Source organism: Chlorocebus sabaeus, chromosome X, assembly GCF_047675955.1.
Source record: "Chlorocebus sabaeus isolate Y175 chromosome X, mChlSab1.0.hap1, whole genome shotgun sequence".
In the NCBI taxonomy this organism is placed as follows: Eukaryota; Metazoa; Chordata; class Mammalia; order Primates; family Cercopithecidae; genus Chlorocebus; species Chlorocebus sabaeus.
In genome coordinates, this window is record NC_132933.1 from 141,552,422 (window position 1) to 141,575,866 (window position 23,445).

The 23,445-nt window shown below is 38.1% G+C and overlaps 1 protein-coding gene across 4 annotated transcripts in view; it reads left to right on the forward strand.

The window, feature by feature from the left end:
* Window positions 1-23,445, forward strand: part of ARHGAP6 (Rho GTPase activating protein 6) — a 538,479-nt gene that overhangs the window by 292,384 nt on the left and 222,650 nt on the right. Inside the window, exon 1 of one of the 4 annotated variants that reach the window (XM_073013877.1) lies at window positions 10,888-11,267. The exons of the other annotated variants lie outside the window; for them this stretch is intronic. Coding sequence (XP_072869978.1) covers window positions 11,253-11,267 — 15 coding nt within the window. The 5' untranslated portion in view covers window positions 10,888-11,252. Of the gene's footprint in view, window positions 1-10,887; window positions 11,268-23,445 lie in introns of those variants that run through there. 4 annotated transcript variants of the gene reach the window in all.

Sequence of the window (23,445 nt, forward strand, 5' to 3'; positions counted from 1 at the left end):
TCCTCTCCCATTTTTAATATATAAAAAACTATGGCTCTCACAGATTAAATCACTTGCCTTAGATCACGATGCAAGTGGTAAGGCCAGGAATTGGAACCCCAATACCAGAAATATTTTATGGTTTTCTGCATTCATTTTAAAAAACAATAAGCCAAAAGATAAATGAACAATTATTTTCTAATGAATGTGAATATGACATATTTAATGAATTTTATCTTTTTGTTCTGCTTTTCTGTTTTGGTCTATATGACTATAACACAATAATTGTAGGCATATACATTACTTAATATTGCTAAGGCATTAATCAAGATATATTTTGATAATAGTGATTAAAATGAGAATTGATTGATCTTCTATGTCTCTAGAATTTTTTAGCTTGTGAAAATACAAACCAAGAGGGAGAAATGACTGTCTTTAAATTTGTAAGGCCTATTGGATAGGGCGAATGAATTTGAAGACATTTGGCTGTAAGTAACAGAAGACTCCCCCTCCATTGGAAATAAACAGTAATGAAATTGCCATCTAAGATGACAAGAAGTCCAGCATGGCCTAGGATCTGGGTACTGTACAGAATGTCAGGATGTTGGGTCCTTCTCTCCGCAGGCTCTGTCCTGTTCTGTGTATTGTTTGCTTTGCTCTCAGGCTGGTACCAAGATGGCTGCATCAGTTTCAGACATCACATTGAGATGTGACATCGATCAGAGGGAGAAGTACAGTTTATCTCTTTCTGTTTCTATTTCATGGCAGGAGACTTTCCCAGAAGCTTCATATTTCATAGGCGGGAATTGGGCCACATGCTGTGAAAATGACTACTAGTTGCCTCCCCTTCTCCTTGCATTTCCCCCGCCTTCCTTTCACTACCTCCTGTATAGCTAACTGTCATCATGTGACTGAGTCCCCCGCAGTAAGGGCTTCCTGTTGGCTAAAGTTGTCCAGAGCTCCTAGCAGCAGTGCTGGACCTGAGATAGCACAGCAAAATGGCAGAAAAGTAAGCTAGTTGGGAGCCTCATCCCGGATGCATCTATCTACTCCTGAACAGGGTGCCCCCTGTTGCCTAACACCTGTCTTCTTTTCCCCAATAGATTAATTCCCCAGGGAATTATATTTTCATCTTATTTAAAACTGTTATTTTTATTTCTTGCTCTTTTTTGTGGTTATGCAACCAAACTTAATCTGATATGCATTTCCCTTCTTAAAACATTCCCGGCAAATGGAATAGTATAACCACAATGTACTAAAAATAATGAGGATCTATCTTTGCAGCCTGGATGGGTCATCTACCCTTGGTCACGTAGGGGAAGGTTGAATAGCCAAATAACATTAGACCTCTCTTTGGAAGGGGGAGGGAAGGGGAAATCACTGTTGGGTAGGCAACTAACTGAGGCTGCTAATAAAGTTAATTAACTTTTCCAAGGTCACATAGCAAATTATTGGTGGAAAAGTAATTTCTTTTTTTAAAAAAAAAACATTTTTAGTTTCAAAGGTACACATGCAGGTTTGTTATATAGGTAAATTGCACGTTGTGGGGGTGTGGTGTAGTGATTATTTCATCAACCATGTAGTAAACATAGTACTCAATAGGTAGTTTTTCGATCCTCACTCTCCTCCCACCCTCCACTCTCAAGTAGGCCCTGGTATCTGTTGTTCCCTTCTTTGTATCCATGTGTACTAAATGTTTAGCCACCACTTATAAGTGAGAACACGCAGTATATGGTTTTCTGTTCCTACGTTACTTCACTCATGATAATGGCCTCTAGTTCCATCCATGTTGCTGCAAAAAATGTGATCTTGTTCCTTTTTATGGCTGCATAGTATTCCATGGAATATATGTACCACATTTTCTTTATCCAGTCTACCGTTGATGTGCATGTAGGTTGATTCCATGTCTTTGGAATATTATGGATAGTGCTATGATAAACATACATGTGCATGTGTCTTTATGATAGAACAATTTATATTCCTTTGAGTATATACCCAATAATGGGATTGTTGGGCTGAATGGTAGTTCTGTCTTAAATGCTTTGAGAAATTGCCAATCTGCTTTTTACAGTGGCTGAACTAATTTACATTCAGAAATGTAATTTCGACTTAGGTTGTCTAAAAACAAGTTCAGTGGACTTCTTTTTGTAAGCTAAGCTTAGTCAATGATTTGTCATCGATATTATAACATAAATTCATACACAGCTGGGAGATGACACCTAGCTGTTAAACATTTATTACTTTATCAATTGCCTCTTACTAAGATACAGATGTGAGCAGTTACCTCTACATTGGTGAGAATCATATGCATACAGGTCAATGTTATACTCATATGGAAAGAAGCAGACAGCACAGACCACCTCGAAGTTATATATTTGGCCATGGGTAATAAGGTGAGAAAAATCTGCTTTGCTAATAATGTTGTTGGCCTGAGCTAAATATTGAAATAGCATCCCGTTATTCAGCATGTGAACCAGGCAGTGGGGAGACAGGCAAACTGGGATTGTTTTGTGTGGTGGAACAAAGGTGATCCAAATGTGTGTTTGTGTGCTTTTTAGAGTTTGAGGCCAATTTAAAATACAGTCTGCATTGCACCATGCACGTGGGTTTCTTTGTCAACACCATCTGGGTGCTGACTCTAGAAGTTTCACTTCCCTTAGCATACTATGGCTCCATTAGGAGATGGGGCACAGCACTTTGATTTCAAAGGTGGTTGGCCACATTAGCTATTTGTGGAACTTAGTAACCAGCAGAAATGATGCTGTTGGAAAATCCTCTACCTCAACTTTAATTCATATGGTTTTATTTTCTTTCTTCAGCTTTTGAGGGGCTTTCAAATGAAGTATCAGAAGGAAATAGTGCTTTTTATATACGCATGTGTGTAGTTTTTTTCTTAGTCAACTGAAAAGATAGAAAAAACATTCTGTGTTTGTGGACAGTATTCATGTAAAATTCAAAGGCAAATTTTATCTATGTGACTGGTAAACAAATTACTAACGGCTGTTAATCCCAGTGAATTTTACAAAATGATTTGACTGATGCTGAAGGAGGCAGGAGAACGACAGCAAATCTGAACTCTATAAAATCCCTGAAGGAGTATCTTCTTAGAAGACAAGGGAGGAAATACCTTTTTTCAAATGGGAAGCAAATCACAATATAGAATTACAGTGTTTAATAATGCTTCTGCAAAAATGATTAGGAATTTTGAATACATTGGAATATGGTGATAGGAGGTTTGGTGCTGATACACATTTTTAGCAAGCCTTTTTTTAATAGGCTAAATAAGATTTAGAAGTTGTATTGACAATACATATGAGCAAGGCTGTTTGGTTACCTTTAATCTTCCTTTAAGTGCCATTTACAGAATTAATTTGTTTATTAAACATAGTGTCCTCTTATTTAACAAAGTTTCTTATCCTTAAAAAATCTGAATAATTATGTGTTCCTATATATAAAAATGTTTACATGAAAAAACTTGTTTGTTTTTGGTGTCACTAATTTAGATTGGTCCCTTTGTCTCATGTAAGATGGGTTTGGCATTACCAGATTTTACAGTGAGCAGAAAATGCTTCTGTATAGATTGATACCATCAGCTCTCAGAGGACTTGACATTCATACAAGGAAGAAATGATTTGTAATGCCTAGTACCTGAGATGTTTGCTTTATAAGGAGATGCCATAACAGATAATAATATAACAAAGTGTTATTAATGAATGGGGAATTTACCCATTTTCTAAATTCTTCTAAATCAAGCTGAATTTATTTTTAAGGAGATAAGTGCTTAGGATTTAACTTTCTTTGGGACTTTGCATTAAAATGTTTCTAGACATGGATGGAGGACCTTTATGACGATAAAATGGAATAAAATATAACAAAACAAATTTTCTGTTATAAAAAGGCAAGAAACCACCAAATCATAAAAGAATTTACAGAAGAATTGAGACCACCCATAGCTACCTGAGGAAAACAGTTAAGATATAGTTAAGGCCAGGTGCGGCGGCTCACACCTGTAATCCCAGCACTTTGGGAGGCCGAGGCGGACGGATTACCTGAGGTCGGGAGTTCGAGACCGGCCTGACCAACATGGAGAAACCCCATCTCTACTAAAAAATACAAAAAATTAGCCAGGTGTGGTGGCGCATGCCTGTAATCCCAGCTACTCGAGAGGCTGAGGCAGGAGAATCACTTGAACCCAGGAGGTGGAGGTAACGGTGAGCTGAGATCATGCCATTGCACTCCAGCCTGGGCAACAAGAGCAAAACTCTGTCTCAAAAAAAAAAAAGATATAGTTAAAACATAGAACTACCATGTCACCCTATGACCCAGAAACTCCACTCTTGGTTATCTACGTAAGAGAAATGAACATATATGTCTACATGGAAATATGTACATGAATGTTCAGAGCAGTGTTATTTATAATAGCTAAGAATTGAAAACAATCCAAATGTTCAACAAATAAACATATGTGATATATCAATATAAAATAATATATTTAGCCACAAAAGGGATAATTCCTGTGACAACACATGCAAACGTTTAAAATGTTATGCTAAGTAAAGAATCCAGACCCAAAAGGCTACATATTGTATGATTGGATATATATGAAATGTCCAGAACAGGCAAATCCATAGAGGCAGAAAGTGGATTCATGGTTGCTAGGGGCTGAGGGAGAGGGATGTGAGGAGTAACTGTTAATGGGTATGGATTTCTTTTTAGGGTGATGGAAATGCTCCAAAGTTGATTGTGATAATGGTTGCATGACTCTGAATGTACTAAAACTCACTGTACTGTACACTTTAAAGTGGTAAATTTTATAGTATGTGAATTATATCTCAATTTTAAAGAAAGATACAATTTAGACTCAAGTTCGAGAAAAAGCAGACCTGGCTACTATTTCTAGCTTTTCTACCCACAGAACAGTCATTTATTAAGTAAATCGCTATATCCCTAGTGTACTGCTGTTCATGACTTGTGGGATACCCAAGATAATTTCTGGGTTTTAAAAGGGTTTTAAAAGACTTATTAGCACAAGGGAGATGTCATCTGTCACACAGGCAGAATCTTTGCAGCTGGCCAGAGAGACCGCATATCCAAAAAGTAATGCAGCTTTGGGGGAAGAAAGGAGAAAAAAGTACTATATCTGTTTGAATACAATGGATAGAATTAGGAGTCTGATCAACTGACCCAAACACATAAAATTTGGAAAACAATAAAGACATGAGCCAAATCATAAGAGTGTAGGATGTGAGTTTCCCTAACCCCATCCCTCATCTAACTTAGAAAGAGAAAACATTTTCCATCAACTGAGTGGGAAAAAAGCCAGGAATCTCCATGGATCAGGACCCCGTGGATTTCTTCCATCCTTATTGCTTTGGAAGTGATTAAGTCCAATGATGAGCCAGTGTCTATAAAGAATTATGCTTTGTGTATGAGCCTGTCATTTTGAAATTATATTATAAAAGGTAAATAAAGGAAAATGACTTCCTAATTCAATGCAGTTTGGGGTTGGTCAATAAGGACAATACTATTGTAATTAAAATCTAAAATGAAATACAGACAACAGGATCAAAAGCCATAGCATTTTAAATTGATCTGAACTATCACTTACTGGCAGGTAATACAGCGGTTATGAAATTCCTCAGCAAGAAAAGGTTACAATGGATTAATGAGAGATACAGGCTCAGGTAGTATTATGTGGGTAGCCAACATAGCAACAAGGAGGTAAAGAGGATATTTGAAAATGCACTCCCTCCATCAATTATGCTCCACAATAATATTCTAATCTTGCTTTAACACTGTAGCATCATTTTCCTTATTTCCGGGTCCAGGCAATATGGATATTTTGTGTTAATTATGAAATAAATTCTCAATTTGCTTTAGTATAATTTAATACATAAATGGATGTAATTCTTCTAGAAAGTTTTGTTAGATATTAAGGTACATATATCAAAACGTAATGTATGCTATATATTTTATATCATATCAAAATATATTAAATCACTATAGTGTCGAAGCACAATCTAACAATATTCATTAATGTCCCATCAGACATTAAAAAGTATATTTTAAAAAGACAAATTTTAAAAACTAACAGTGATCAAGAGATTTAAGAAAAAAACCACATTAACATATTACTGTGATATTTTTCTCAAAAAAGCAGCAAAAATGTTTATATCACCTTGATGTCAAAATACTTCCACTTAGGTTGGGGTCATATATCCTAGTGAAAGTAGTCAAGCAAATAGTTACCTTGCCAAACTAGTTTCTTTTTGTTTTTGTTTTGTTTGTGTGTTTCTTATTTTACTTTAAGTTCTGGGATACATGTGCAGAATGTGCAGGTTTATTACATAGGTATACATGTGCCATTGTGGTTTGCTGCATCTACCAACCTGTCATCTAGGTTTTAAGCCCCAAGTGCATTAGGTATTTGTTGTAATGCTCTCCCTTCCCTTGCCCCCCACCCCCAAACAGGCCCCAGTGCGTGATGTTCTCCTCCCTGTGTCCATGTGTTCTCGTTGTTCAACTCCCACTTAGGAGTGAGAATGTGTGGTATGCCAAACTAGTTTCTATTGTTGACTACTCATTCCTCATTCTTTAACCTGAACTCCCTGGAGCAAAAGTAGAAAGTTAATCAAGCTACTGCCTAGTGCCTAAGGTGTCATGAGGACTGTGAGAAAGAATAAAACATCATTCCAGCATTGGGAGGGAATGGACTAGGCCATAGGGCACTGGGACAGCTGTCTTTGACTCAGTTGTCATTAGAATAGGACTAGCATTGAATAAAATTCTAAAGTTTGGTTTGAACCTTTATTAGTTAATTAGTATTAATTCATTTATCATGGGAACTATGCTACCTGCTACACTCTTCAGCCACCCAAAACCAGCCGTAAACTGCTCTTTCCCCATTTCCAGCCATCCCCTTCTCCTCTAATGAAGCCCTCTCTCTTCCTTATATCGCTCATTGACACTTTACACAGGAGAACTGAATTACAGTTGTGGTACCCTAACGGTCATATGTTTGGCCACTCACCCAAAACAGGATTCCTTTTCACCACATTCAGAATGGATAATCAGATGGTTATCTGCATGAACCTTTAAGTATTAAGAATCCCCTTCCCCTTAAAGTCACTTATCCTTGAGTTAATGTTTTCTTTAGATAGAGTCTCCTTGAAGGAGGCCCAGGCCTACTTCCTGAAATTCTCATTCTGTCATTTGAAATCTGCTCTCTTGAAAGATAGGCCAGATCTACTACTTCAGCATTCAAATATTTTAGGTCAGCATTTCTATTACCGCACAGCCTTTGCAACTTCAGACTAAATATCAGTTTCTTTCATGGATTTCGAAGGTTTGTGAAATGACCAAGTTTTCACCATCTTCCCCTCCCTAGCCTCACTACCCTCTTCAGAACTTGCTGGATGCCTCAATGTCTTTCAAAGGTGTGACCTCCAGACCAGAGTTTAGTGCTCCACTTGTGCTCTGGCTTGGGTGGAATCCATTGCGTGGTCACTTTTCTCTTTTCTTGAGTTGGATTCCAGAGTTTTTTTCATGCAGCCCAAGTTTCCATTGCCTGGTGTAATGCTTTTGTCAGACTTGGAGTTCATTTGAGCTTATTGGATAATTGTTGGCTCATTAAAAATCCTACGTCTTGTTTTTCACAGAATTAAACTCAAGTTGCTTCTCTCTTTCTAATTAATTGTTAAAATTTAAATGCAAATTTCTAATTTCTTGAATTTTTAAAGTATCATCCTAAACTTTTGATCTAATAAAATTATATATAAATTACAATTGTATTTTAAAACCCCAATTCTCTCTTCTCTTATATTATGCATTCTTCCTAGCTTAGTTGTCTAGTAAAAATTTGAAAGTCATAGTCCATGCTTTTATGTAAGTTGCTGATGAAGATGTTAAACAAGATGGGACTAGGTACCTGCAATGGTAGATTTGCCTACTTTATTAATTAGTACCTGATATGCATAGTTCTTCAGTCCATCTGTATGTACAGCTGTATTTGCTACATTTTACTGTCTGATCCACAAAGTTTCCAGAAAAATTTGTCCAGCACGCTGCTGAAATCAGTAATTTATCTAAATCTTTTGGAGTCAGGTTCCATGCTAATGGAAGAAAAGTGGATATATGGTTTGTGGGGAAAATATGTGGAGACTGATGAACTCTCAGGGGATCCTTCTACATAGAAGAACTATGTATTATTGTGTTTACCTTTCAGTTTATTCTATCATGGATGGCACTCCTGTCCTAACTAAAATTTTATAATTAGTAGTCCTCATTTTACAATAAATGATGACAATGATGGTGGTGATGATAGTGGTGGTGGTGATCATGGTTATAATGATGGTGATGAACATATATATATATATATATATATATATTTCCATGTGCCAGGTACTACAGAAGTGCTTTATACTTTTTATCTCATGTAATCATTGCAACAAACTTGTAGGCTAGGTGTTGCTCACTGACCCTAACCAGTTTAGACGTTCACGACTGTTAGGTTCTCTTTGGTAGATAATGGAAACACTGAAGAAGTGACAAGTGGTAAAAGTTAACTGCCATACTACCATGTCACTACCAGATTGTATGAAAGAGAAAATTCTTCTATGTAGATAACCATTTAATAGCCAGCAGGCACCAAAAATCCAGCCTGTTTTGGTAGCTTGGAGATAATCAATTTATCTGTCTTTTCAGGCTTTCTAAGCATTTCTTTGCATGAAAAATTTGCCTGATGCAGTCACAAATGATTGTTGGCTCATTAAAAATCCTAGGCAGTGACTTTTCTAGAATATGGCTTCACCCACTCTGTGGGTACACCCTTTCCAATGATGAGGTCAAGGAAAACGATCAGAAAGTACAGAGAGGAGGCAGAACAATTAGGGAAGAGAGAACTAAAATAGAAGTGAGAGATCAGACAAAAATTCATTTGGGCTACTTGCCACATTTCCAATTTCAAACTCCTTATCCTAAACCGGGTTTGTTTAACTATCAAGAAATAGGTGTGGCCCTTGGGACAAGTTGGCTCAGATTGACATACTACCATGCATACACACACACACACACACACACACACACACACAGTGTAAGCAATACTGTTGCTTGAGACAGGTTGTTTCTGATTAAATAAGGACACCCTAGCAAATATCTCAACACTAAAGACTTCTAAGCACTGGCCAAGTTCAGTAAATTTCCTAAAAGGAAGAAGTTTAGTTCTCAGGGTGACTTGATATTAGAACTTTTTTTTTTTTTTTTTTTTTTTTGCTGTTTTTATTTTAAAATGCTTTTGTCTTGGAGAGAGCACTATGTGGAATTAATATCCCCTTCTGTCTCCACAGCACCACACTAGTCAGCCTAACTTAGAGAGGGAAATTCTGTGTTGCCTTTTTTCCAAATACCCGTTAAAGAACTTTTGCTGGGTCTTACCTCTGTGTGTTGATCAAACTGAAAATTTTCCAAGGATCTGAGGCTTCTCTGGAGGGTAGATTGGCGTTAAGATTTCTTCAATAGTGCAAAGGATGATGTTTTTCACAACCAACACAGATGGGCATGCTTACAATTTACCTTCAGTCTGGAAACATGTTAATGAGGCATGGATTTCTAATTGGCTACCCACAGATGGATATGGTACTAAGTATGCTTGAACTGAATAATATAATTTGAAGGCATTTCCACAGGTCAGTTGGCATCTATTGTATAAAAAACAAAAGATTATATATATGTGCATATGCCTATATATATGTAGTATATATACCTATACATAGTATATATACATCAATCTGGGTGAACACAGTATATAGGCATAATATATAGTCTACATATGTGTATGCATCCATATATTATATGCCAACTAAAATATCATTATCAGGCATTTAAGAAACCTACCTAAATCTGCTCTTACCTCATTTCAGATTCCCCATGGGTACTGGAATATTTTATTCTTGGGAATGATTAAGTAAGAAAGATACAACACCAAAGCTGGCTTATCATTAGTGACTCAGTACTGGAGAATTGAGAATTATTCAGATGTGCCAAAATCTCTCTTCTGACGCCCTACATGGAGGACAAGTCACTACACTGAAGTTGGCCCTTGTCTGTTCCCTTGTCCTTTGGTTAAGAACTTTGATCAACTGACTTAAGAAGGCCTCAGATTTGGGAGACCCTTTGCTTTTTCATGCCCTAATTTGGTCTCCAGGGGTTTCTGTGCTGTCTTTAAGTAGATAAGGGAGACCCTACTTCTTACTGATAAATAAACTACAGATATACCAAAGGTACCTGCTTCAACATGACCATTGCCTTATTTGGACTGTTAACAGTGTGTACTTAAGGCTCCCAGGCAGTGAATATCCTTCATCTCCTAGCAGATTACAATCTGCTACTATAATAACTCCCCATCTCTGTTGCATTGTTAGCTGTCCTTTTGTGTGTATTGTGTATGTAAACTATTTGATCTTGTATTTCATCAATTTGTACCAAACGAACTCTTTGCTATTGATGAGAACAGTATCCTTTCTACACACAAGTTCCACTTATTCAAGAGGGCTATTATGTGATAATGTCTCTCAGTTGATTAGAACATAGTGTTACCGAGGTATGATTTATTTTATAGTCATTTTATTAATGACAACTGTAAAATATACCCATTACTTGCCATGGAACAGATCACGTGCTGAGTGTTGGACTTGCCTTATGTTTCTCTGTGCAAGAGTTGACTCTAATGATCACTCAAGTATTTCCAGAAGGGAAAGGTGAGAAGTGATTGGTCAATGCCTAAGGCTCTCACAACTTGTGGTCTACAACCCTGTTTGACAGTGAGCTGTTTGGGCCTCGGTAGGAATTTTCCCACAGAAAGGATGTTCTCACTGGCAGGCTCCCAGGACCGCCCACAAATCCATTTAACCATAACAGAGCTGACAGCACTGTCAGGGCTGGAGTTGACTTCCAAGTGGGAAGTCAGCCTAGTATTAATAGCACAGTTCCAGCTGCACTGTGGGTCCAGCAGACTTCTGATGGACCGGCCTGGGAACCAAGGCACTCTTTGTAACATTTCTGGGAAATGGAGTCCTCGTTGAGAATGGTGGAAAGACAGTACTGTGGCGGCACAAGGCCCATGGCTTCTCACTTCCCCTTTCTACTCTAATCACTTCCAGCGCCACTATCCAGCAGGACGAGACCAAGGGGAATCCTAGAGGAATCCTTCTCTAGCCTTCAAGTCTGGGGAGAGCCTACCCTGTTCCTGGCCTGGCTCACTTAGGTCGACTGTTCTCATGTACAGGATCTTTGTAAGTTGGGTGTTTCTAGGGCACCTGTATTTAGTTATATGATATGAATGTTTATTTTAATGTAGTAGCTCTTGATCCAGGCACAAATATATTAGAATGTAAGGTTCATTTTTATTTTTAAAAGATTTTACTTCATTTTGACTAATTTCAGTTCTGATTATGATCTCCTGCTTCTTTACCAGTTTAAAGCCATCATTTTTATGCAAATAAAATGGGTGTGCATGATTGTAGTAAAACATTCCATTTTGTGGTTATAGGAGGAAATGGGAGAAGTGGGTGGTGCATTGTGTGTGTGTGTGTGTGTGTGTGTGTGTGTGTGTGTGTGTAATTTGAATATGACCTAAAGGAGGGGGGTGTTTGTTGCACCAAGACATACTTCAAGGAATTAAAAATTGTGTTGTACTAAAGGGAGGTCTTTTTCACTAATAACTTAGAAGTATTGCAGACCATTTAGTGTTTTTTGTTGGCCAGAAGTATTATAATTAACAGATTTTTTTCCCCCCGGGAGCTCTTTGAATGCATACTTTCTTTAAAAAGATTTTTAAAGACTGACCGACAACCTGAAAATTATTTTCTGCTAATCCCAAGCAAATGTCTCTGTAATATAAATACTGCTTTAAAGTTATCTTATGGGGTACATATGATCCAAAGGGAAAATAACTTGTTTATTAAGTTGATTTTCTTTCTTTTTTCATGATTCACAAATTGTCAAATTCATCCTATTTGGGACAGTAGAAATATGGAAACATGTAAATGAATAACATTTTTAAAGTGTAAATCAACTAAAATGTATATGAAGCCCTGCTGGATTCTTAGGCAGTCTCTTGATATTTCTAAGTCACACTTCTCTCTTCTAGGATTCTATTTTGGGACATAGTCATAAACACAAAAGGAAGATTTCAGCACCAAATTATATTCATCTTTAAAATATTGGGGCCCTTCAGCCCTTCTAAACACTGGAAAACTCTCTGGAGTTTGGTTTGCCAAGACATGGGAAACTTTTTTTCCAGAATATTTTTAAGGGAAAATTATATTTTAGGGTTATGAATGTAGAATGATAACACAGATAATTTACCATATTTAATAAACCTCTATAGCTAAGTCTAGGTTCCCTCCTTCTTTGAAAGATCTTGTTTTTTTTCACCCAGCCCCATAGTTACATATTTGAGGGAGTGAAACTGAGCATACAGGATTTTTGGAGTGGCAGGTCCATTTGAAATCCTTCTCATCCAATGTGTTCATTTTGTAGAAAAGGGAACTGGAGCCCAGAGGGATTCAGTGACTTGAGCAAGGCTACTGTTGGTGATGGCAATAGTAGGAGTGGCCATCATTTACTGAAGGTCTTCTTTTTCTGGATTTCCTTACATTTTATTTTACCCTCACAACCACCTTGTAAAGCAGGGGGCCATATTCCAGTTTTACAAGTGAGAAATCTGAAGTTTGGGAAGTCCTCTAGCTGTTCAAAGTCAACAGGTACTAAGTGGCAGAGCAAGAATCCACTGATTGTGGATGCCTGGTGGCTTCTGCCTCAGGGTGTTTTGCATTATACCAGACATTTCCCAGGTCTAAGTAGAAATACAAGAAGCATTCCTTCTTTATACATGTTTACTTCTAATATATCAAGAACATCTCTATCTAAGCAATCACCCTGATACTCAATCTTTTGGATAGTAGTCTGGGGTATTGGGTCTCCTTACCTTAGTTTTTCTGACAAAAAGTAATCTCCCTCCTACTGGATTTCATAATACTCCAAAATTTGTCTTCAGTGGATACCTCAACATATCCTTTGAAATGTCTATTTTATTTAGATCTGAAGAAAAGTATACTTTTTTTTTGCTGTCATTCGGTGATTCATTCATGTATCTATTCACTAAGTATGTTTTGAATGCCTACTATGTGCAGATGCTATTCTAGGCTTTGGAGATACAGTTCTGGACAAAATAGACACAAACCCCTGCCCTGATGGTACTTTCTTTCTAGAGGGCCAAAGGATGGCCAATACATACACAGCAAACAATAAGGTAAGTGAGATGGTGATAGATACACTAGAAACAAAAAACAGAGAAGTTTGTTTAATGAGTGGAATGAGACACCAGGAAGGTGGGATAGGAGTTACTTAAAAATAAACTTCACTGAGAGGGGAAATTGGGGAGTGCTTCTTATCACATTGTCAATGCAGCAAAAAATGCCAGTGTCTATTTTTTCAGCAAATTCCTTTCCAAAAACATAAGTCTTCAATTCCCCACCAATAGTAAAATGCTTATCCTAACTCTGTCTCTATCCTTATGATATCCTCCATCCACCCTTTATAGAACCCATTGTTATCACTATTATACAAAAAAACAACAACAACAACAAAAAAAAACAAAAAAAAAAAAACCAGGAATAACAGAAGCTCTCTACAGATCTAAGGACAATACAATTTGAGAGTAAGAGAAGCTTAGTGCCTGGTCAATTTTTCCCAAACATCTAATTTATATGGGAGGATCCTGAATTTCAGAAATATTGAAATTTTGGGAGGCTGGGGCAGGAGAGTTGCTTGAGCCCAGGAGTTCGAGACCAGCCTGGGCAACATAGTGAGACCCTATCTCTTAAAAAAAAAAAAAAAAAAAAAAAAAACTTTTTTAAATTAGCGGGGTGTGGTGCCCACCTGTAGTCCTAGCAATTTGGGAGGCTAAGGCAGTAGAATCGCTTAAGCCCAGGAAGTCGAGGCTGCAGTGAACCAAGATCACATTGCTGCACTCCAGCCTGGGTAACAGAGCGAGACCGTGTCTCAAACAAAACAAAACAGAAAAATAAATGTTCGAATGACTAAATGATGACCTCAGATCATATGGCAAGGTGATTATTATTTTATTTCCAGTAAATGATATGCTGAGTTCCCATGGTGAGCCATGTGATTGAGCTGGATCCAGGGGCCTCAGCACTGACTTCAGAGGAGATGGTCTCTGGCCTGGAGGCACAGAGAAGGAACTGATACAGACAAAGACTTCTGATCGCAACGCAGTGCTCCTTCCCCTATCCCATAATGGGGACTCTTTTCTGTTTTCCAGAGTCTCAGAAGGGTGAGAATGGGGTTCCCAGTTACATTTGTACTTCCTGCTCTGTACTTCAAGTATGTCATAAGTTAAATGAGACTACTTGAGCTGACCTATGAACCAAAACCACTGTATCGTTATTTCTATGGGAAAATGCATGTGGACTTTGAAATATCCAGCTATCTTAATAGACTTTCAGAATTGAGAAGTGTCTGTGTTGGAAAATAGAAGCAAAGATCATTTAGCGTTCAGTGAGGCAAACTCTGGCTGCCCAGCCTCTAAGACATTGACTATCTCCTAGAGAAAACACAATCCTCTGTAGCCCTGAAGGGAGCATCAGATGAGATACAAATAAGTAGTAACAGTTTCTTCCAAATTGTGTGGGGAAAGTTTTCTTCTCTTCACTATGAAGACAAACTGATGGTCACAAATAGTCACTATTTTTTCCACAAAGTGGCAATTTGTGAGTGTGTATACCAGCCATTCTGTAGTTTGTCATAGTTCTCTAGGGGTATGGGGATCTATCACGGGATTGCAGCTCATTTAATCGGTATTTACTACTTTATCTATGGGCTGGACTCATGTTTCTATTAATGGTAGTAGCCAGCACAGTGTCCCAAATGCAAAAAGTGTCCATGGACATTTTGGTTCCTGTTCTACATTCCTATCATCACCTGATTGATTGGAATGATATTGCTATATAATAAGGACTTTGAACATATATAAGCATTCTGAGGAAACATGAGGTTAGACTGAACTGCAATGGATGCTCTATCACAGTTCAAGGGCAAGATGATTACAGTTGCCTTGACAACCATAGCTCTGCACTCTCTGTTTTATTACATACTCTTTTCCTATTTGGGAATCCTTTTGAGGAGAAACAAAAGAAAGAAAGTCAGTAAAGTCTCATTTTCAATTTATGAGGCTTCTGGAAATGATAGAGTCTTATGAAGCTACAAAAACGTCTCCATTTCTTAAATTTCCCCCAAACATTGGAAAGTCCAGGCATATGAAATGAACTAAAAATAAGCTTTTATTTATGTCAAAACACAAATATCATCTTTACTCCCTATAGAGGTAATTATTTTGTAAAGACTGAAAGAAAAGATTGTTTTTCTATTTCTCTCTAGCATACAACTGTGACTTCTCTTTTTCTATAAAAAGGGAAATATTTTTGCCTATGAATTTTCATTAGTATTTTTACCTGTATTACAGTTATTCAATTGCAAGTAGGTATATAAATAAAATAGTCTTACTCTGGGAAATGGCTAGGTTGAGAAACTATCAAACAGTGATATTTTAACAATGTGTTAATTTATTAATTACCAACACATCCTCTTTTAGGTTTCCTTTATAGACCACACTAGTTTTTTTTTTTTTTTTTTTTTAAAGAGAAAAGGTGACAATATTTGGGTCTTTATAATTATTTTTTCTGTATTAAAGCAAAAATGTAGTATAAATGTATACTACTGCATGACTATAAAAGTCATTGAGAAATATTATATTTTATTTTGTCCACTCACTTGTTATTAAGTCTCTCTCTCTCTCTCTCTCTCTCTCTCTCTCTCTCTCTCTTTCTCTCTTTCTCTCTTTCTCTCTTTCTTTCTGAGACAGGGTCTCACTGTGTCACCCAAGCTACAGTGCAGTGGCATGATCTCAGCTCACTGCAACCTCCACCTCCTGGGTTCAAGTGATCCTCCCATCTCAGCCTCCCCAATAGCTGGCACTATGGGCACCCACCACCGTGCCTGGGTAATTTTTGTAGAGACAGGGTTTTGCTGTGTTGCCCAGGCTGGTCTCGAACTCCTGGGCTCCAGCCATCCTCCCCTCTCGGCCTCCCAAAGTGCTGGGATTACAGTGGCTCTATGGAACAAATTTATATGTTAATACTCTAGGATGGGAGTTAGGGAACTTTTCTGTAATAAGACAGATGGTAAGTATTTCAGGCTTTTGAGGCTATACAGATTTTGTCACAACTACTCAACTCTGATGTTGTAGCTGAAAGAAGTCATAGATAATATGCAAACGAATGGACTGGGCTGTGTTAAATTAATACAGCATTTACAGAAACAGACAGTGGACTGGATTTGTCCCAGGGGCTGTAGTTTGCCAACTCCTACTCTAAGAGAAAAATTGTTTTGCTTACTTATCTGTCCACAGTCTACAGGGGAGTGTAGTGCTTCAGGCAAATTGTTTCTTTTATAATATATGCCTAAACTGAGCATGATGGTGCACGCCTATAATCCCAGCTACTTGAGAGGCTGAGGTGGAAGGATCACTTGTGCCCCAGGAGTTTGCCTCCATCCTGGGCAGCATAGAAAAACCCTCATCTCTTTAAAAAAAAAAAAAAAAAAAAAGTGCCTAAAAGGCCATCTTTTCACTCTGCCTTTTGTGTAAAATGTCCCCATTGCTACCATATTGGTTCTATTAGCAAGAAAGGCAGGGGTTACATACTTTTGCAACTCATTAAGGAGGGTAGAAGCAGATATTGATAATAATTTCCTTGTTTTAAAAGCTGTTAGAACATATGAAAAAAAAATCAACTACTAAGATTTCCTTACACCCTAGCTGAACTGCTCAGTTAGAACTGCTCTTGAATATCAAAGGCTAATGTGCCCTCCCTGCATAAGCTGACAATATAAACTGAGGTAGACACTGTCAGATGTAACCTCTTGGCCCCCAGCTGGCCTCCCCATCCCCATGGGGTCTCCATAGTCACCTGGCATCAACAAAAACGTACTTTTTTCTTTATTTTCCTTTGAAGTATTCACTGGTGCTTTGTTCAAACTGATTTTAACATCCTCTTCGAGTTTTAGTCAGATACTTGGAAGAAAAATACAGAAAAACGAAAACAAATATCTATGTATTTGTTACTCAGATTTAGTAACTGTTAACATTTATTATTATTTGCTTTGGATATTTTTATCTTTTTTAAAATAAAGAATCCCTTTGATTGACACAATTGTAACCCAAGATTTTTCCCCATTCTTTCTAAAGAAGCTATTGTCAGAGGAATCTGAATTCTTTTCCACTTATCAAAATTGGTTATTGAGATGCAAAAGAATAGAAAGAATATTGATTTTATAGTATATATTCAGAGCATCACTGGTGCATAGTACAAACGATTTGAACCAATTTGTATGGTTTTCTGCCCGTCGAAGACTGAATAATATCATGAATCTACTCCCAAGAGAGACTTAGAGAATGCATCACATCTCTTTCCTATTGGGAATGGGGTATGAATCTAAGAGACAGTAAATATAAACCATCCTAATTCATAATAGAGAGCTGGATACATTTTTCAATTTCAATGACAACTTTGAAAAGTACATTATTTTTCTCTGCTGCCTTTAACATACTTATTGCCTTGTGGTGTAAATGCTTTCATAAATGCTCTCTCACCTGATCTTGTGTGATAGTTAGAATAGATGGTATTACAGCTCTCTCCCAGGTAAGGGTATGGATGCACTTGGATGTCTGTACCGTGTTTGGCAGTCTTGGCTGGACCTTTGTACCACCTACTGAGCTTTGAAAATGTACTGGTTCAATCCAACCAGTCTGAGCATGAGTATTCTTTTTTTTTTTTTTTTTTTTTTTTTTGAGATGGAGTTTCCCTCTTGTTGCCCAGGCTGGAATGCAGTGGTGCAATTTCGGCTCACTGCAATTGCCGCCTTCCGGGTTCAAGTGGTTCTCCTGCATCAGCCTCCCGAGAAGCTGGGATTACAGGCACCTGCCAGCACCACGCCTGGCTAATTTTTGTATTTTCCTAGTAGAGATGGCGTTTCACCATGTTGGTCAGGCTGGTCTTGAACTCCTGACCTGAGGTGATCTACCCACCTCGGCCTCCCAAAGTGTTGTGATTACAGGCGTGAGCCACCGCGCCTGGCTGGGCATCAGTATTCTTAATTGATTCTACCGTACTGCTGAGGTTGAGAACCCCAGTGGACCAGTGGTTCTCAACTAGGGACTGTTTGCCCCTGCAAGCGGATATCTGACAATGAGACTTTTTTATTATCACAAATGAGAAGGGGCATCCCCTGGCATCTAGTGGGTAGAGACCAGGGATGCTGCCAAATATCCTATAGCACCCCTCCAACATAGAATTATCTGGCCCCAAAGGTCAATAATGCTTATGTTGAGTAACCCTGATTTAAGCTAGGCTAAAGTCCCTCTGACTCTAAGCCATATTGTTTCCTCAGTCTCAAGTTGCTAGATTATTCAAATTAGTCATCTTGTTATTATTGCTGCTAATAAAATATATTTTAAGTAGGTGGTTCTTCAATACCACAATGTTTGCAATGACTTTTTACTTTATCAGGAACCAAGTGATCTTGTGTCATAACCATACTGGGATAAGCAAAAATCCTTATATTAAACATTTTCAATTACTTTTATCAGAATACAAAACAAGCAAGCAAACACAAAAACAACACACCATCAAAAAGAAGAAAAGAGCTATTTCTCAACATAAATTGTTCTGTATGTATTATCCCAAATGAGCAATGTGTATTGTATAAAGCAGTGGATTTCAAACTTGAGAGTACATTGAAGTCACCTAGAGGGCTTGTTAAAATACTGATTGCTGGCCTTATCTCCACAGTTCCTGGTCGGTAGGTCCGGAGTGGGGTTCAAACAGTTGCATTTCGAATAAGTTTCCAGCTAAGATTGACATTTCTTGCCTAGGGACTATACTTTGACAATCAATAATGTAAATAATTTCTCTATATTAGCATTTCAAATGAATATTAACCCTGGGGACCATCTATTAAAGCCTCAAGTTAATACTCCTAAAAAATTAAAAAATCATTTTATCATAGCATACAAATAACTTAAAATATGATTCATCAAGAAGTACAGAGGGCTTCCTAGTTCTACAGTTACAATCAAGACAACCCTATAGAATCAAACCTTTTGCTCCCAGTTCTAAGAGCAGCAAGAGCGAGCAACAGCAAGCTTTGCTTAAGAACAAGCCTAGTAGTCTTAAGAATGCACAACTCTCTACCTGATCGGAAATGAAGGGATGCCAGTTTGCTGAGATATTTTTGAACACATCTGGTCAGTGAGAAAGTTGGTATTTTCTGTTTCCTGATGTGTATCCTTCAAATTATACGTAAGTGCTTAAGTAAAAAAAATGACTTGATCCAAATTTCCTTAGCTTTGGATACATTAACATATGCTCATGGAAGGGTAGATGGGATATCTAAAATTTTATTGAAGTGTATTGCCTGTCTATAAAATAATAAAACCTTAATTCCTTAAGTAATTAAAATATTTGGCAGGGGTGGCTAAATAATGTTAGATTCAAGTATGGAATCTGAAACCCATTTCAGGTATTTCAAGAACAAGTCAATGATTCATCCAGTCTATCAGCCAAAGACACTTGACAGACAGCAGTGACATGGCATTTTGTAAAAGGCATTTCCATAGTACTAGTACTCTCATTTTGTTGTCATTCAGTAGAAAGAAGTGTATACATTTGTGAAGAAATGCATGAGGGTAATAAAAATGTTTAAAAATCCACATTTTCTCAATTTAGGTGGACTTTTTTATTATTATTATACTTTAAGTTCCAGGGTACATGTGCACAACGTGCAGGTTACCTAGGTATACATGTGCCATGTTGATGTGCTGCACCCATTAACTCGTCATTTACATTAGGTATATCTCCTAATGCTATCCCTCCCCCCTACCCACTTCCCACAATAGGACCCGGTGTGTGATGTTCCCCTTCCTGTGTCCAAGTAACTCATTGTTCAATTCCCACCTATGAGTGAGAACATGCGGTGTTTGGTTTTCTGTTCTTGCAATAGTTTGCTGAGAATGATGGTTTCCAGCTGCATCCATGTCCCTACAAAGGACACGAACTCATCCTTTTTTATGGCTGCATCGTATTCCATGGTGTATATGTGCCACATTTTCTTAATCCAGTCTGTCACTGATGGGCATTTGGGTTGATTCCAAGTGTTTGCTATTGTGAATAGTGCCGCAATAAACATACGTGTGCGTGTGTTTTTATAGCAGCATGATTTATAATCCTTTGGATATATCCCCAGTAATGGGATGGCTGGGTCAAATAGTATTTCTAGTTCTAGATCCTTGAGGAATTGCCACACTGTTTTCCACAATGGTTGAACTAGTTTACAGTCCCACCAACAGTGTAAAAGTGTTCTATTTCTCACATCCTCTCCAGCACCTGTTGTTTCCTGACTTTTTAATGATTGCCATTCTAACTGGTATCAGATGATATCTCATTGTGGTTTTGATTTGCATTTCTCTGATGGTGAGTGATGATGAGCATTTTTTCATGTGTCTGTTGGCTATACGAATGTCTTCTTTTGAGAAGTGTCTGTTCATATTCTTAAACTAGTCTAAAGTTAGATGTTACAGCACATTTTGTAGGCATAAAAATCTAAACCCCAAAGTGGCAGAATTCAAGAGTACCCATCCCTTATTTTCTACAGGAGTTCATCTGAATCTCTTGATAGTAAAGATTTTCTTTCTTTCTAGAACCTGACATAATTCCTAGTACATACCAAGTGATAATTACACTTTCATTGAATTTACTTAAATAGCTATATGAGAGGTCCGTGTATTTCTATATTTCATGAATTTCAAATTATATGTTTCAGTCCCATTTAAAGTTAGGATCCTTATAAAGAAAATCCTGAAGAGGATCCAGACTATAGTGTCCAATGTACAAATTTTTAATTGTGAGCTAGAGATTGAGAATAAAGGAAAGTTACTGGAAAATTTTCCAAGAACTAAGCCTTTCTGTTGTGTTGGTATTGATGATATATGTGTCAGTCAGCAATAAGACTACCAAAGGTAAACTAAATAATCCCATACCATAAAATGTCTTATAAAATTTAAGCTGCTAAGAAAATCTAAGGATTAAAAAATGTAGCTATTCGCATAGTTCTGCTGTTGTGTGTTTAAGAGCAAACTGAGAGGTTGCTATGGCATTGCTTATGCGTGCATGGCAACAGAGTGAACTTAGTGATTCAGCTTGATAAAAGAGGAAATTAGCTCACCATTTCCCTTTCCCCAAATCAGAGTCAGATATCCAAATATTTCGTTTTGAAACGGTATATCCATCAACACGTTCTAACGGATGAAAGTCAGTAGTGGGGGTGGGGGTGGGGGAAGGTTGTAAGATGAAATTCGTATGTCATGTGCTTACTTTAGAGAATGCAACTTGTGTCTAAACAATCTAGACATATTTCTGCACCCTTCTTTCCCCCGATAGGATGGGGTTTCTCAGTGGCATCTGTTGGGCGAATATACAATGATGAGTAACACTTTGACAAAAGACAGCAATTTATCAGCCCATATAACTTTGTTCTGATGAAAGTAGATCATCCTAGAATTTGAGAAACATTGTTCAGCTGTGAAACTGTAATTCCCTGTGTGTAACAGCCCTCTAGGCAAGGAGTAGATTTTGCCAGCATAATATGTGAAGTTTAGTCATTATCAACTGCACAAAGCAGAGGTCAGCTGTGGGCGTTCATGTGGGAGGCACTATTATGAAATCAGCCCACAGCCACTGACCTGCTGGGGTGATCCAATACAAACAGAGCCAAATGTCATGAATAAATGCTGACATTTTATCACATGATTAGTTTAAATATTATTTTACTACTGTGTTTTGTCTTGTATTGTTTATCTTTCACACCTTTATTTTGTTTCCGGTTTCCTTTCTTTAAATTGATAAATGAAAAATAGGGAAGTATGGTTTGAGTCAGTACTTTGACCATGAACACAGGAAGTTAACTGAACCCACCACCACCACCAAAAAAAAAAGAAAAAAAAAAAAGAAAAAAAAAAACCACTCCAAACCTGTGAATCTTGGAATCTTAGATTTGTTCTGGGTTGACGTGGGTTTTGGAATCATAATTTTATTAGTTTATTTTTTAATTTACATAGAGTAAAACTGACCTTCTGCGGGGTATGGTTCTATCAGTTTTGACAAATACATAAAATTGTGTAGCCAACACCACAATTGTGATACAGAAGAATTCTATATATACCACCCCCCGCCACCACCAAATCTCATTCTGCCTTTTTATAGTCAACCCCTCTTTTCACCCTCAGGCTCTGGTAACCACTGACCTGTTGGAACTGTATTAATCTGTTTTTCTCCACTGTATCCATTCATGCAACAACCATTTGTTGATAATCTATGCTGAGCTCCATTTTAGGTGCTAGGGATGACATGATGAACAAGACTGACATAGAAGTTTCCATCTAGAAACAAGATAATAAACAGTAGTAAATCAGTAATTCCAAGTTGTGGCAAATGCTGTGTAAAGAACAGAAATATTTCTGTGATAACAGATATCCGAAGGCGAAAGCTTTTTTTTTTTTTTTTTTGAGACAGAGTCTTGCTCTGTCGCCCAGGCTGGAGTGCAGTGACGCGATCTCGGCTCACTGCAAGCTCCGCCTCCTGGGTTCACACCATTCTCCTGCCTCAGCCTCCCAAGTAACTGGGTCTACAGGTGCCCGCCACCGCGCCCAGCTAATATTTTGTATTTTTAGTAGAGACGGGGTTTCACCGTGTTAGCCAGGATGGTCTCAATCTCCTGACCTTGTGATCCACCTGCCTCGGCCTCCCAAAGTGGTGGGATTACAAGTGTGAGCTACCACGCCCAGCCAGCGAAATCTTTTTTATTTTATTTTATATTTATTTATTGATTGATTGAGACGGAGTCTCACTCTGTCACCCAGGCTGGAGTGCAGTGGCGCGATCTCGGCTCACTGCAAGCTCCACCTCCTGGCTTCACGCCATTCTCCTGCCGCAGCCTCCCGAGTAGCTGGGACTACAGGCGCCCACCACCATGCCCAGCTAATTGTTTTGTATTTTCAGTAGAGACAAGGTTTTACCGCATTAGTCAGGATGGTCTCGATCTCCTGACCTCCTGATCCCCTTGCCTCGGCCTCCCAAAGTGCTGGGATTACAGGCATGAGCCACCGCGCCCGGCTGAAATCTATTTTAGATACCGTTAAGAAGGTTGCTCTGAGAAGGCAGCATGTAATTTGAGGACTGGAACAGGTGTGTGAGGTGGGTGAGGGGTGGGGACACATGGGGTAATCATTCCAGGCGGAGGGCACAGTATGTACAAAAGACAGTTGGGAGTCTAGTG